At 60.4% G+C, this 16264-nt stretch overlaps 1 protein-coding gene across 3 annotated transcripts in view; it reads left to right on the top strand.

Moving 5' to 3' along the window:
* BMP1 (bone morphogenetic protein 1) overlaps window positions 1–15919 on the top strand; it is an 87620-nt gene extending 71701 nt beyond the window's left edge. For 2 of the 3 annotated variants that reach the window (XM_050939891.1, XM_050939892.1), the window contains exons 16-20: window positions 11623–11748; window positions 12034–12161; window positions 12674–12887; window positions 13587–13837; window positions 14981–15919. In XM_050939891.1, the coding sequence (XP_050795848.1) occupies window positions 11623–11748; window positions 12034–12161; window positions 12674–12887; window positions 13587–13837; window positions 14981–15115 (854 nt within the window). In that variant the 3' untranslated portion in view covers window positions 15116–15919. Of the gene's footprint in view, window positions 1–10517; window positions 10916–11622; window positions 11749–12033; window positions 12162–12673; window positions 12888–13586; window positions 13838–14980 lie in introns of those variants that run through there. The other variant, XM_050939893.1, reaches the window with a different exon arrangement.
* Window positions 15920–16264: the final 345 nt, after the last annotated feature.

Raw genomic sequence — 16264 nt, 5'->3', positions numbered from 1 at the left:
AATTGAAAAAAAACCAACCCGCAACTAAGGCTGTTTCCCAAACTCTCCATTAAATAGGCAAAATCTCTGTCCCTCTGGAGTTAGTTCCCGTGGGTCACTGTATGCTACAGGCTGTGTACAGTGTATGGGCCGCATTCTGCCCCCTGTTGCAGGGGTAAATCCAGAGGATGCTGAAGTGGCTGCAGGTCTGCACCAGTGTAATGGAGATGAGAATCTGGCCCAGTGTACTTAGGCCCAGATCCTCAGGTATTCAGGCACTGAACTCCCATTTAAAACACTGTGAGTCCGGTGCCAGACTATCTTTGAGGATGTGGGCCTCACGGCTTACTCTGGTCCTGATTCTGCCACCCTTGCTCACGCCTGGTGTGCAAGTGCAGTCAATGGCACAAAGGCAGACTCACCGTGAGTGAGGGCAGCAGAATGTGGCCTTGTGTGTGTGTGTCAGATACAGCCAGCCACCCCCTGGGATGAGCCCGGGCAGCCCCAGTGGATCCCTCTGCGCCAAGTTAGCAGTGACATAAAGCTGCACTGTTACCGGGGTAAGTTATACACACTGGGCTAAATTCGGCTGTCAGCAACGTGGCCTCCACTCCCATTGACTGCTGCATGTGGCTAAGGATACATCCATATGGCAGTCAGGGGGTGAGAGACTCTAAGTAAAGGATACGTGTCAGCTAACACAGCCGTATGCCAACTCATGCCTATGGGCCTTCATTGGTTTCAAACAAACTCCCCACATGAGTATTCCTCCAACTCAGGAAGCCTGGGCATTGTCCACTCCCAACTTGGGAAGCTTTTAGTGGCATTGACACAAACAGGGCTTGTCTACACAAAGACTGAGTGCGTGGCCAGCTGGGGTGTGAATCTACAGCTTGCCGCACACTAAGGGGCTGGGTGGGCCCTGCTACCCTGCACTAAAATTTCCCTAGTGCACTTTGGCACCTTGCTGCTTGAAACTCCTGCTTGCCACCCGCTAGGTCTCGGAATAGACAAGCCCACGTGCTTTTTATTTCATTTGCAAGGCTAGACCTTGAAGTCAGCTCTAGGCCTTGGGCCCCTGCAGTCAACTACAGGTGCAAAACTGCCAGAACCAGCGTTCGGCTCCATAGCCAGTTGTCAGTGCCTGCCTGACTTTAAAAGATGCTGATCTCCCACAGGGCCAGATGACGTTAATGGGGCCTGCTGGTGCTCAGCACCTCTGCAAATCAGGCCTCAGATATCTAAGTGCTGTCATCTGTATCTGGAATTATTAATGCTGTGTATTGCAGTAGCACCTAGGAGCCACAGTCATGGACCTCTTGTGTTAGGTGCTGTACTAACACAGAACAAAGAGAGGCCCTGCCCCAAAGAGCTTGCCATCTGATTAGTTGTGCTACATTTAACGGGACAACTCCTGGGAAAGCAATGAGCTGCCCTAGTCCCTGACTGCCCTTGGTGCTGGCCTTCCCTTCCCAGGGCACTGCATTCTCTAGCATCATTGTATCTTAACAGCTTCAAGGAATTTGAGCTCTCCGAGTGGGCCACTTCTCACCTTAGCTACAGGTGTCTCCTCGCATCGCCTCCTCCGCTTTGCCTGTCCCCGCAGTGCATCCCAATCCCTGGCTCTGCTTCGACGATGCCACTGTCTGCTCAATGCTTTTGCTAGTTGTCCCTCCTCCGGTCGTGCTGAGGATGTGGCAAAGCATCGGCGCTCCTTCTCTGCTCGAGGGTGTCCCCTCTCTTCCTCCTCTTGCTGGGATGTGTGCTGATCTAGAATGGACTAAAAACTCCCCCTACTTTCCTCGACTAGTAACAGTGGTGAAATATTGACCCGTCCTACTGTCTTGGCTGTGCAGGGTCATTTGGATCCCTGGCTTGTACCTTATACGGCAATGGGATTGCACTGGGTCTAAGTCTAGGCAGGATTTGTCCTGAGGTCCCTTAATTATGCTGTGGCGGTCAGTCATCTTTGATACATGTAGCCATTCAGCTGCCTACGCTCCTTGGGTTGGGTCTCCTTCCTTTAAAGCAGACAGGGAATGTTGGGACAGTTCCAGTGAAAACCATTACCTGCTTATTTCCTGTGTGGTGTGTGTCTTTCTCTTCTTTCCTACACCAATGCCTTGGAAGCAGCATTCGATTTTGGAAATCCTTTATCCTCTTCTTTAAAAAAACCAAACTCCTGGGCAAGCTTTCCAGCTGATGTAAATCAGCATAGCTCCATGGAAGACCAGTTGAGGGGCTGGCTCGAGGACCCCAATTCATTTTTGTTTAGGACAGGTTTTAAGTCTGGACAGGATTTGTCCTGAGGTCCTTTCATTACATTGCAGCTGCAAATCCTCTTTGATACATTTCATACATGTTTAGGACATGGTTATCTTTAAGCGCATGCTGAAGTCCCAGTGAAGTCCAGGGGATTGAAGGACGTGTTTAAAGGGAAGCACAAACTTCTTGATTAGGGATGGATTTAAGCATATGCCTAAGGGCATTCCTGAATCGGGGCCAAAGAAAGGAGAGCAATGATGACAAACTCCTTGAATCCCCAATGGATTCTTCAAGGTCCTGGCCCCTTCAAGCCATCTGCCTGAGCAGTTGTGCCCTCAAAGCTCAGAGAATTTCCTACAGCTCCTGATGAGTGCCCTGCCCCATCCCATGCTGCCATCGGAGATGTTCCAAAGAACCCACCCAACAGGGCTTCTGCAGCTCCTATAGCACCATCACGTCACTTGTTAATCAAGGCCTTCTGCAGCTGGCTGGAATGAATGAAGAGCCAATGGACGGGCTTCGGGTATGGTATTTTTACTTTATTTTTTTAAATGAAAACAAGGCAAGTAAGGTAATCCGGCCTGGCTCAGCCAACAGGAATCGCCACCATCCAGCAAAGGACGACCTCAGATAAGCCTCAGCAGCTGATCATGCAGCAGGATTGCCGAGGCATCCGGGTAAGTGTTTTATTCTCCTCTACTTCCTAGCTTAATGGCCTGCTCCTGGATCCTTTAGTCACCTAGGTGAGTGAAATCGGGGCCCTGCTGAAGTCAATGGGAATTTCATCATTGACTTCAATAGGGTCAGGATTTCACCCATTGCTTTAGTGGCACTACTTGGATGGGTAGGGGATGCAGGATCCCAGGCACCAATTTAGGTCCTTCTCAGCCTTTTGATGTTCCTTGTGTTTGCTCCCCTGCCCCATCTGCCATTATAGAAACACAGCATTCCCCAAAGACTTCCCAAATCGCACCTACCCACTCACAGAACAATTCAGATCCGTGGCTTTATAACTGCGATGGCCACTACACACCCTCGTTCACATTTTGTGGCAACTAGGGAACCATAGGTGACTTCTCGGGGAGCCCCCAGTTTGTCCCATGGGCTCTACTCACTGGAACGTCCTCAGGCTGTGGATAACCAGAGGTGCCCAATGCTAACAAGGCCATAAAAATATCCCTTCTGTCTCTTCACTCAGGTCACAGCAAGATGAAGCTGGAGGACACAAAGAGAACTGGATTCTCTATTTGGTGTATCACCCCTATTTACTTCCAGAATATTCTATTGTTACAGTCCAACACCAGGCAGGGCCAGCCATGAGCAGCTCCCAGATGTTTGCTTGGCTGGCTGGTCTCCTCTCTAAATGTATTCTTATACCCTTGGTCCTCTCTGGAGTTCTTGCGTCACTCATGCTCCAGATTCAGGCAGGAAACAAAGCCTGGCCCCCACCCCCCCCCCCCCCCCCCCCCCCCCCCCCCCCCCCCCCCCCCCCCCCCCCCCCCCCCCCCCCCACCCCCCCCCCCCCCCCCCCCCCCCCCCCCCCCACCCCCCCCCCCCCCCCCCCCCCCCCCCCCCCCCCCCCCCCCCCCCCCCCCCCCCCCCCCCCCCCCCCCCCCCCCCCCCCCCCCCCACCCCCCCCCCCCCCACCCCCCCCCCCCCCCCCCCCCCCCCCCCCCCCCCCCCCCCCCCCCCCCCCCCCCCCCCCCCCCCCCCCCCCCCCCCCCCCCCACCCCCCCCCCCCCCCCACCCCCCCCCCCCCCCCCCCCCCCACCCCCCCCCCCCCCCCCCCCCCCACCCCCCCCCCCCCCCCCCCCCCCCCCCCCCCCCCCCCCCCCCCCCCCCCCCCCCCCCCCCCCCCCCCCCCACCCCCCCCCCCCCCCCCCCCCCCCCCCCCCCCCCCCACCCCCCCCCCCCCCCCCCCCCCCCACCCCCCCCCCCCCCACCCCCCCCCCCCCCCCCCCCCCCCCCCCCCCCCCCCCCCCCCCCCCCCCCCCCCCCCCCACCCCCCCCCCCCCCCCCCCCACCCCCCCCCCCCCCCCCCCCCCCCCCCCCCCCCACCCCCCCCCCCCCCCCCCCCCCCCCCCCCCCCCCCCCCCCCCCCCCCCCCCCCCCCCCCCCACCCCCCCCCCCCCCCCCCCCCCCCCCCCCCCCCCCCCCACCCCCCCCCCCCCCCCCCCCCCCCCCCCCCCCCCCCCCCCCCACCCCCCCCCCCCCCCCCCCCCCCCCCCCCCCCCCCCCCCCCCCCCCCCCCCCCCCCCCCCCCCCCCCCCCCCACCCCCCCCCCCCCCCCCCCCCCCCCCCCCCCCCCCCCCCCCCCCCCCCCCCCCCCCCCCCCCCCACCCCCCCCCCCCCCCCCCCCCCCCCCCCCCCCCCCCCCCCCCCCCCCCCCCCCCCCCCCCCCCCCCCCCCCCCCCCACCCCCCCCCCCCCCCCCCCCCCCCCCCCCCCCCCCCCCCCCCCCCCCCCCCACCCCCCCCCCCCCCCCCCCCCCCCCCCCCCCCCCCCCCCCCCCCCCCCCCCCCCCCCCCCCCCCCCCCCCCCCCCCCCCCCCCCACCCCCCCCCCCCCCCCCCCCCCCCCCCCCCCCCCCCCCCCCCCCCCCCCCCCCCCCCCCCCCCCCCCCCCCCCCCCCCCACCCCCCCCCCCCCCCCCCCCACCCCCCCCCCCCCCCCCCCCCCCCCCCCCCCCCCCCCCCCCCCCCCACCCCCCCCCCCCCCCCCACCCCCCCCCCCCCCCCCCACCCCCCCCCCCCACCCCCCCCCCCCCCCCCCCCCCCCCCCCCCCCCCCCCCCCCCCCCCCCCCCCCCCCCCCCCCCCCCCCCCCCCCCCCCCCCCCCCCCCCCCCCCCCCCCCCCCCCCCCCCCCCCCCCCCCCCCCCCCCCCCCCCCCCCCCCCCCCCCCCCCCCCCCCCACCCCCCCCCCCCCCCCCCCCCCCCCCCCCCCCCCCCCCCCCCCCCCCCCCCCCCCCCCCCCCCCCCCCCCCCCCCCCCCCCCCCCCCCCCCCCCCCCCCCCCCCCCCCCCCCCCCCCCCCACCCCCCCCCCCCCCCCCCCCCCCCCCCCCCCCCCCCCCACCCCCCCCCCCCCCCCCCCCCCCCCCCCCACCCCCCCCCCCCCCCCCCCCCCCCCCCCCCCCCCCCCCCCCCCCCCCCCCCCCCCCCCCCCCCCCACCCCCCCCCCCCCCCCCCCCCCCCCCCCCCCCCCCCCCCCCCCACCCCCCCCCCCCCCCCCCCCCCCCCCCCCCCCCCCCCCCCCACCCCCCCCCCCCCCCCCCCCCCCCCCCCCCCCCCCCCCCCCCCCCCCCCCCCCCACCCCCCCCCCCCCACCCCCCCCCCCCCCCCCCCCCCCCCCCCCCCCCCCCCCCCCCCCCCCCCCCACCCCCCCCCCCCCCCCCCCCCCCCCCCCCCCCCCCCCCCCCCACCCCCCCCCCCCCCCCCCCCCCCCCCCCCCCCCCCCCCCCCCCCCCCCCCCCCCCCCCCCCCCCCCCCCCCCCCCCCCCCACCCCCCCCCCCCCCCCCCCCCCCCCCCCCCCCCCCCCCCCCCCCCCCCCCCCCCCCCCCCCCCCCCCCCCCCCCCCCCCCCCCCCCCCCCACCCCCCCCCCCCCCCCCCCCCCCCCCCCCCCACCCCCCCCCCCCCCCCCCCCCCCCCCCCCCCCCCCCCCCCCCCCCCCCCCCCCCCCCCCCCACCCCCCCCCCCCCCCCCCCCCCCCCCCCCCCCCCCCCCCCCCCCCCCCCCCCCCCCCCCCCCCCCCCCCCCCCCCACCCCCCCCCCCCCCCCCCCCCCCCCCCCCCCCCCCCCCCCCCCCCCCCCCCCCCCCCCCCCCCCCCCCCCCCCCCCCCCCCCCCCCCCCCCCCCCCCCCCCCCCCCACCCCCCCCCCCCCCCCCCCCCCCCCCCCCCCCCCCCCCCCCCCCCCCCCCCCCCCCCCCCCCCCCCCCCCCCCCCCCCCCCCCACCCCCCCCCCCCCCCCCCCCCCCCCACCCCCCCCCCCCCCCCCCCCCCCCCACCCCCCCCCCCCCCCCCCCCCCCCCCCCCCCCCCACCCCCCCCCCCCCCCCCCCCCCCCCCACCCCCCCCCCCCCCCCCCCCCCCCCCCCCCCCCCCCCCCACCCCCCCCCCCCCCCCCCCCCCCCCCCCCCCCCCCCCCCCCCCCCCCCCCCCCCACCCCCCCCCCCCCCCCCCCCCCCCCCCACCCCCCCCCCCCCCCCCCCCCCACCCCCCCCCCCCCCCCCCCCCCCCCCCCCCCCCCCCCCCCCCCCCCCCCCCCCCCCCCCCCCCCCCCCCCCCCCCCCCCCACCCCCCCCCCCCCCCCCCCCCCCCCCCCCCACCCCCCCCCCCCCCCCCCCCCCCCCCCCCCCCCCCCCCCCCCCCCCCCCCCCCCCCCCCCCCCCCCCCCCCCCCCCCCCCCCCCCCCCCCCCCCCCCCCCCCCCCCCCCCCCCCCCCCCCCCCCCCCCCCCCCCCCCCACCCCCCCCCCCCCCCACCCCCCCCCCCCCCCCCCCCCCCCCCCCCCCCCCCCCACCCCCCCCCCCCCCCCCCCCCCCCCCCCCCCCCCCCCCCCCCCCCCCCCCCCCCCCCCCCCCCCCCCCCCCCCCCCCCCCCCCCCCCCCCCCCCCCCCCCCCCCCCCCCCCCCCCCCCCCCCACCCCCCCCCCCCCCCCCCCCCCCCCCCCCCCCCCCCCCCCCCCCCCCCCCCCCCCCCCCCCCCCCCCCCCCCCACCCCCCCCCCCCCCCCCCCCCCCCCCCCCCCCCCCCCCCCCCCCCCCCCCCCCCCCCCCCCCCCCCCCCCCCCCCCCCCCCCCCCCCCCCCCCCCCCCCCCCCCCCCCCCCCCCCCCCCCCCCCCCCCCCCCACCCCCCCCCCCCCCCCCCCCCCCCCCCCCCCCCCCCCCCCCCCCCCCCCCCCCCCCCCCCCCCCCCCCCCCCCCCCCCCCCCCCCCCCCCCCCCCCCCCGCCGCTGTCCTGTTGCACAGGAAGGAACCCTCCCATCTTTGTGAATGAGTCACGTTCTTCACCTCCTGCGCTACTTTGGGAGCTGGGGATAACCAGGGGCAGCTGGCAGGAGGCAGATCACTCTGGATTCTACCTGAGAAAGCGCTGGCTGGGGCCAGAACTAATGGCATGGGTTAATGTGGGTGCGTAAGTTAGACAAGTAAATGAGATCAGCAAGAGAGAGAGACGTGGTGGAACAGCAGCTGTTGACCCCCCGAACAGAAGACATTGGCTGGAATGTCCTATTCCTTAGCAGGTGCTGCAGAGTCTTGGTGCTTATCTAACCACGCTTAAGGAACCATTTCCACTGGAGCTGCCAGTGTCAGTGCTCAGGTAAGCTCCCCTTCTCATGTCCCTTCCACACTGAAGCATTGCTTCACAGCTGTATGTTTGTGTGATTCAGTACCTCTTGGGCTTAGGTATCTTCCTAGCCCTTCATTACTATTGTGCAGCGTTATCTGCCTAGTTGTTGCCCTCCAGCCCAGTGGTGGCTGCATTTCATCACCACTACATGTGGCCTTGCTCCAGGAAAGCACCTAAGCACATGCTTAACATTGAAAGTCAGTGGGACTTAAGCACGTGCTTTGGCCAATGGTGTGCTTTCGTGAATTGGGGGGGGGTGTCGATACAAACGGGTGTATACGGCACAATGCTGCATCACTCGATTGCAGTGGGATGCAGACGGAAAGCAGAATCAGGCCCAGAGTTTGCAAGGTGCTTTGGGATAAATGTCAGATGATATCGTTATTGCTGATTATTTATTTTCAATGAACGAACTGATAGAATAAACAGTTACTAAATACAGCTTTCCAGTGGGCTCTTTTCCTATGCAAATTCTTTCTTTTATCTCTCCATCCCAGGTGTCCTTCCTGAAGGGGGTTTATTATGCACAGTCCCCCTTGCAGTCCCCTAGCCTTGATTGAAATGCTTCTCCCGCCTGCTCTGTTTGCTGCCTATACAGTTAGACCTTTAAAAGCCCCCTCCTCTGCTGCATCATGAACTTTGAGCTTTCTGGTTATAAACCTCCCAGGAAACAGGTCTGGCCATGTGCAGCAGTGGGCGGTCAGAACAAGGGGATACGTACTGTTACGTATTGGGGGTTGTAATGGCACATCACACCTGTTCTTAACAGCAGCCAGGCTCATAAGAGTAACTGGACCATGCATCGTGCTAAACAGAGCCCCACATGCATGTCTAAATGAAAGAGCCTCCTGAATGCAGCCTATAAGTGGTGTCTCACCTGGAGCCTCAGGCACAGGAGACACCTGGCTTCCTGGGGTGTGTTCTTTTCCTCACAAGACAGCACAGTCTCACAATTTTTGCTATTCTTTGTATCACGGTAGCACACCTAAAGGCTCTGAGATCAGGCTCCAATTGTGCTAGGCGCTGCACATGCACAGAGTAAGGGACTGGCCCTGCCCGGCGGAGTTGACAATTTAAACAGACGAAGGAAGGACTGTTAAGCCCCTGTTCTACAGATGAGGAACTGAGGCAGAGAGGTGAAGTGACTGGCCCAAGGCCGCATGGGGAGTCTGGGAACAGAGCCTGGATCTCATGAGTCCCAGTGTGATGCCTTAACCATAAGACCAGCCTTTTGCTCCAGCAAACCTTTCCTGCATTTGTGCTGTCTTGTGGGGAAAAGAACACCCCCCTGGAAGCCAGATGTCTCCCGTGCCCGAGGCTCCAGGTGAGACACCGCTTATAGGCTGCATTCAGGAGGCTCTTTCAAAGTGTTCCTGCGTTCTTCATTGACTAGAAATTGGTCTGCAAGAAGCACCCATCACTCTTGATGTTTAAGCCCCTGACTGTGTGCTTGGCACTGTACAGAGCTAAAGGAACCACAGCCCCTGGGGGCTTACAGACTGAACAGGTAGTGCACGCAAGAGCTCACTGCAAGACCTGGGGCTTGGACCAACTTACTGCTATTTTTAATACTTAGTTGTCTGCCCCCAGAGTCAGGATCTGCCATAAGTGGAAATCTCCAAATGCCCAGTCTTAACTGTCCTGTTATTGTTATTTGTATTCCAGTGGTGCCTCAAGACCACAGCCGAGATCAGGCCCGTGCTGTGCATATACACAGTGAGAAACAGTCCTTGCACAAAGAGCTCACCACCTAGACAAGACTGACAAAGGGTGGGAGGGGAAACAAGAGGCTGAGAGAGGGGAAGTGTCTTGCCCAAGGTCACACAAACAGGTCAGTGGCAGAGCTGGTGAATAGAATCCAGGTCTCCTGGCTGCCAGTCCGGTGCACTATCTGCGTCACCATGCTGCCTCTTGACCTGTCCTACAGCCAAAGAAATTGCCCATAAAGATCATCTAACCTTCCTGGCTGGAAATCCATGGGGAGCCCTAAGTAACCAGCCGTCCTGCACATGCTCCAAAGCCTTGAGACGACGTCGCCTTTCAGGGAGTTCTGCCATGTGCAGGGGCAGGTCCTTCCTGTAACAATTGCAGCCAGGGTTCAGCGGAGCAGAGGTAAGTGGGTAGGGGGGGAGGAATTTGCCTCCTCCCATCTCCACACACCGTCCCATTCCAGGTGCCCAAAGTGCAAACAACAATCCCTCAAATATGGTCTTCCAAAACCTTCTCCAAATTAACACTCTGCAAACCATGGGCAGCTCCTGTGTCCTCTCAGTTATCTATCTGGAGGGCTATCCCCCATGATGCTCATGTCCCCCACAGAAACAATGTGGAATTTGTATTGGCTTTTAGCAGGCGACAGCTAGTGAAGACTTTATTTAACTGATAGCTTGAAAGGGCCAATTTGCTCCCAATACTCCCTTGTCTCCAACCTCTCTGGCGTCTGCCAGCCCACCTCTGCCTCCTTGTGTTTTCCTCTATGCAGAGCTAAAGCTGTGTTAGGCCAGTGAATGTGGGATAACGTGGGAAAGGAGGAGTTGCTTCTGCCCTGAAAGGAACACTCCCCCAAGCACCTCTAGGGGGTGCTGCACCAGAAAGTTCCTCCCGTCCATCACTTAATACTGGAGCTAAAGTTTGCTTTCAAGAGCCAAAGGGAATGGGCTGGGTGTGACTCAGTGGGATCTGGTAGATCTTGATGCCTTTCCTTTGTGCTGTGCTTCTCCTGTAGTTTGGCAGCAGTAGCTGTGTCTATGCTTCCCCTTTCCTTCGGCTCTGTAACATGTGCTACTGAGTATGGCCCCGCTCTCTGCATGTCCCACTGCCCCCCAGCCCTTTACTTGGCTCCCTTATCTTGGTGTCCAACTCTCCCTCTGGGCACAATGGCACAGATTCATTTTCATTTTCTCTCTCTCTCCTTCTCTGTCGTTTCAGAAACGAAGCAGCAGCCGCAGCCCCCGAAAGCTCGACCACCCGGCTTGAAGTTCCGCCTGCAGAAAAGAATACGAGGCCCTAAAGGAACTCGGCCAATCCTCCGTTCAGTTTCTCAGGAACACCACTGCGCCTCCATAGGATCCAGGGAACAGGGAACCAATGTCCTTCCGTTCTGTCCTAGCTCACAGCCTCGCTCAGAGAGCGGCCCAGGCCCCAAATTCCGTGCTTGACAGAACTGGTTGTTGGCTTTTTATTTTTTTATTTTTTTTATTCACCATTGTTTTTAGACTCCTCTGGTTTGTCATTGACCAGTTGACCCTTATTTCCAATTTTTATTGTGTCTGTGACATTTCCTATTGATAAGTAAAGAAGGACACCATGTCCTGGTCTTTCTTGCATCTTTGGTTGTCCTTGTGTCTGTTTTTCTACCTACCCGTCTGTACAGTAAGCAGGTAATGGTTGTGTCCCATATATATTGAATTGATTTCCATATGGAGTTAGCACAGGGCAAGATTTGTAGACATGGAGCTTGGTTCTCCTCTTGCTTGCGCTAGTTTGGTGCTTCAATCACTGCATTCACTCTGGTGGAAGTGAGAACCAGGGTCAGGCCCATAGATCTGGTTGCTGCTGGAAATAAGAACTTGCTTGTCTGATATTTTCCTTCCACTGATAGCTGAACGTTTTGAGTCCCAGTCCAGGGACTTTCAGTAGCAGAGCACTCAGAATCTGGGAGTAGTGAGTGAGGTATGATTTAGGCACTAGTTGGCACAATTTGTCTCCATGGAAGATGTTTCCACTCGAACAGGCGATGGTATGGATTGAGGTCCCTTAAGCCGATGTTCACCCCAGTGCAGAAGGGCCATAGGAAGGCACTGGACACCAATTCAGTCATGGAATTTAAGTGGGATTTTGTAATGCACAGAACCTTGTGAGTGAGCCTTCTGCACTGAGGGTGAGTCTGGCCCTTTCTGAATGGCTCAGCTGCCCTAGATTTCACCCCATTGAGAAGGGTTGTCCATTGCAATGCTGGCGATTCATCGTAACCCAGCAGTGAACAATACCTAGGCCCTGCTAAACCAAGGACTGCTTCTTTTCTTCTCCTTAGACAAAGATGAATGTTCGAAGGATAATGGAGGGTGCCAGCACGACTGCCTAAATACTTTCGGCAGCTACCAGTGCCAGTGCCGCAGTGGCTTTGTGCTGCATGACAACAACCATGATTGCAAAGAAGGTACGTGTGTCCCCAGGATGGCAGGAAAGGTTCGGTTGCCTTACTGGGCTTCTCAGCGCACAAGGTCTCTGAAGGGTTTGCTGCCAGTGTCCTCTGGACCGTGCACAGGTTTCCCTATCTCTTCATTTTTCTCAGCAACAAGGGGCTGGCAAGGGGATAAACAGCTTAGCTGGCCCTTTGGGATTGTTGGGTAAGTGAGTGTTGGGGGTGGAGGAAGGGTGGAGAAATGACCCTTTGGAGGATAGCCCCCTGGCTGACTCCTTCTTTGGGATCCTCTTCCTGCAGCCGGCTGTGATCACAAGGTGACGTCCATCACTGGTACCATCACCAGCCCTAACTGGCCTGATAAGTACCCGAGCAAGAAAGAATGCACCTGGGCAGTAACTACCACGCCTGGGCACCGCGTCAAACTGGTAACGTATAGAGCAAGGGAACAGCAGCAGAAAAACACACGTGATATGGTGATCACAGCCACCGGTCCCCGTGTGAAAGATACAACACCTAGGAATTTCCAGTCCGCTTCAGACCAATGGTCTGTCTAGTCCATTGTCCTCTCTCCAGCTATGTCCAGTACCAGATGCTGTGCAAGGAGGTGTATAGCCTCTATAATGGACAATGGAGCCATGACACACATGGGAGGAAGGGGACAATTATGCAGTAACATCCCTGGGGAACACTTCTTGTTAATGTTGCTTTGAGAGCAATCAAATGAGATGGGAGTAGATTGCAGACAAGGTGACCGCTGCACAGAGAAACTGCCAGCTGTGTCCAGACTAACATGGCTTCTAACAGCATAGCCAGAGACATGCTGTATGGGACTTGGAATGGCCCCCCATCACTGTCGTGACTTGAGATCTATAGAACTTCAGTGCTTTGCCACCTACTGTCATTGTAAGTTTCCCTCCATCTCCTTCCCTCTTCCCAGACCTTCACGGAGCTAGATATTGAGAGTCATCAGGAATGCACTTATGACCACTTGGAGGTTTACAATGGGAAAGATGCCAAGGCTCCAGTCCTGGGCAGGTTCTGTGGGGCTAAGGAACCGGACCCCGTCATCTCCACCAGCAACAAGATGTTCCTCAAGTTCTTCTCTGATAACTCCGTCCAGAAGAAGGGCTTCCAGGCCACCTATTCAACAGGTAACTGGGTTTTTGTTTACTTGGTGTTTGGTTCAGTGGCAGGTACCTAAAACCTCCAGAGCGTTGTGGCGATGTCAGGCCAGGTGTGAAGCTCTGGTCCCAGAAGAGAGGGGCTGGAATATTATCCCATTTCACCCTTGTGTCTACCTAGGAATTGTGGTGCTTTAAAGATTCCGAGGCTTGGTATGGTTCAGTATTTTGTATAAGGTGTTAAAAGTGTAGAGAGAGGCAAGAGGAGGAGAAGAACAGAGAGATTAGGGGGTCATTGGCTGATAGTAAAGCAATGTTGAGAGGCAGAAGCAAAGCAGCTGCCATGTTTCTTTTTGAAGTCACAATTTTTGAGGGCAGGATGGCTTAGGAGATCAGGGGTGGGACAGGGAGCCATTCACTTCTGCATGACCCGTTTGACCATCTATCTCACGGCTGCTCAACGGATCCTGTGCAAAAAACACGCAAGGTTGGCAGACTAAGCAGAGAGGCCAAAGTCTGGTTGAGGCCAGAAACTGAGCTCCACTCTCCTTCCTTCCATGACACACAGATGGGGTGGTTGTAGCACCTTAGAGACTAACAAATTTATTTCAGCATAAGCTTTCGTGAGACATTAGGAAATAGAGAGGAAAGGAGATGACCCTCTTGGGCAATAGGTGCCCACCCTTCTTCACCTCCTTGCTATGCGCATATGTGTGTTCTTACTTCCAGTCTGTGGGGGCCAGATGCGAGCTGAGGTGAAAACCAAGGACCTATACTCACACGCTCAGTTCGGAGACAACAACTACCCTGGGGGCTCAGACTGCGAGTGGGTGATTGTAGCGGAGGAAGGCTACGGGGTGGAGCTCATCTTCCAGACCTTCGAGATCGAGGAGGAGGCCGACTGTGGGTACGACTACATGGAGCTCTTCGACGGCTATGACGGGACAGCGCCACGCCTGGGGCGCTACTGCGGATCTGGGGTAAGTTCCCCTGCTGTGCTCACTTCCTTCCCACTCCTACCCCTGCTTGGCCCCAGAAGGAGGGGAGAGCTGCACCACGTCCGGAGCAAAACCATGCGTTGCATAGCGCTCTGAGCCAAGAACTGATTGTTCAGTTTGGTGGCTGAATGGAAAAATCCAGAGGAAAAACCAAATGTTTTTGTTTGACCCAAAATGAATTTTTTCCCAAGGGTTTTATTATGGTTTGTGGTGGTCTTCAGCCTTTTTTTTTTTTTTTTTAAGTTTAAGCAAATCTAGCTAAATTTCTAAACAAAAAGTCAAAAAGGTTCGTTTTGAATATGTCTAACCCTTTTGACTTTTTCTATTTTTTTTTGTCATTTATTTTGAGACGAAACTATTCACTGAATTCAATCTGGATTTCCAACCCAGAGAGGGGGCGGAGTTTGGACTGAAAAATGTCTTTTTTGGCAAATAAATTAGTCCCTGGAAAAAAACAACAAAAAACCTGACCCAGCTCTAGCACTCAGCTACTGCAGAGATGGGCGCAGGGTAAGAATCTATAGAGAATGGAATAACCAATGATAATGCAAAGCATGGCAAGCCCATTGGAGGAGAGGGGGAAACACCTAACCCCTGGCAAGGAAGCGATTGAGCTTTCAGAGCTGGGGGAGAGCTGGCTGAGACCAAGGAGGGATATTTCAGTTTAACTTGGGTCCCTTAGGAAAGAGGGGTAAGCCAAACCGAAATCAGTGTCCACCCAGGGTCTGCACCCATTGAACTAACCCAGTTCAGGTTGGTGCATAAATAAGCCTTATGCTGGTAGCCCAATGGCCGCCTAGGCTCAACTGTGCTAGTGGACACCGCCTCAAGCAAGGTGGGGTGTAAGCTGCCCCACCCCAGGAGTTGCCCTGGGATTCAGCCATTGCTGTCAGCCCCCAGTGCCTTCGCCCTGCTCCCTCCTGGCTCCAGGGCTGTTGATGGTTTGCTGCTGACCTCTCTCAGCAGAAACTTATGGCACTGGCCCATGAGGAAGGGGAAGATGAGCCCAATCATCCCAGAGAGTCTGTCGACTCTCAGGCCCCTGCTGTCTCTCACCCTCTGGGTCTGTGAGGGAGAAACAGTGTGCCCTGACCGGCTCTCTCCACTCCATTGCCTCCCCGCCAGCCCCCGGAAGAGGTCTCCTCCGCCGGCGATTCGGTCATGGTCAAGTTCCACTCGGACGACACCATCAGCAAGAAGGGCTTCCACCTGCGGTTCACCAGCACCAAATTTCAGGACACTCTGCACACAAGGAAATGAGGCTCCACAGCCACCAGGGCCCTCGCCACCCCACGCTGGAGGGACGGTTCTTTTCTGTATAGAACAAATACATGTGCGGAGAGGTGGGGGGAACCAGACAGACTGGATGGAGAAACACACAGTGAACCTCAGCACTGAGACACACTCACACAGAGGCTAAGGCGCAGTCAGCTGCTGGCATCGACCAGATTGGGGGCGGGGGGTCTTATCTCTTTAAATATCCATTCCTGGGCCTCTTTTTGTTCTTTGAAGCAGGGCACCACCCAAGCCAGGAAAAATGTTCTTCTTAACCACTTTGCAACTACCGTTGATGAATCGATTGTAACCCCCAACTTCCCTAACCCCCCACCCCCTGAGAGGTATCGCTTAATGCAGGAAAGTCCAAGTTTATGGCAGACGTTTTCCTTTATAAACTTGACAAAGCAGGTATCAGCTCAGCTCTCTGAATGTACAAACCCCATAGGAGTGAAGAGCCCAGCAAACACACAGAAGCTGCTGGCTATCTGTTGTAACAATGTAATAAAAACTCTGTCTTGTAAGGAGATGGCCATCGGCCTCTTTAACTCTCGTCTGTTTGGGGTTTTGTTTTAGTGGTGCTTTTCTGATAGACACCTAATGTATCGGAGTCCTTTTCCCCAAATGTTCATTCGTTCTTTTTAAAAGTCTGATCTCCAGTTGGAGCGTTGTCCTCTTTCATGATACATCAGTCGATCTAGAGACAACCCCGAAAGCAATTGCGGGAAGGAGCCATACGCTACCTCCGGCCCCATTTGGAAAGTCTGTGTCTAATAAACGGAAAGTGTTGCAAACAAAACCGCCTGGAGTCCTTGCTGGTGTGCGCCTGCTATCCACGTATTCCCATCTGGGCTCTCTTTTGGATCCTTTTTGGATCCTCTTTCATCCTCTGCATCTGGTGGTTGTTTCCAGCGATGCTGTCTCTTTCTGGGGTCCTGCTTTGCAGAAGCCATTGTCTCATTGGGTTCCAGCAGTGCTGGATCCTTCTTGGGAGCGAGCCTAATCTCTTGGATACTATACTCGTGCCTGCTCCCCAACTCTGCTGTTTCTTTCAGGGCTCCTGTGGTAGTGTTCTGCTCTCCAGATGTTTCCAGCTGTGATCTCTCTTTTGTGGATCCTTTTCTGCAGCCTTCT

Source organism: Gopherus flavomarginatus, chromosome 2 (assembly GCF_025201925.1).
Source record: "Gopherus flavomarginatus isolate rGopFla2 chromosome 2, rGopFla2.mat.asm, whole genome shotgun sequence".
Classification (NCBI taxonomy): Eukaryota; Metazoa; Chordata; order Testudines; family Testudinidae; genus Gopherus; species Gopherus flavomarginatus.
Note: the sequence above shows the minus strand (reverse complement) of the source record. Positions and strands in the feature narration are given on the sequence as shown.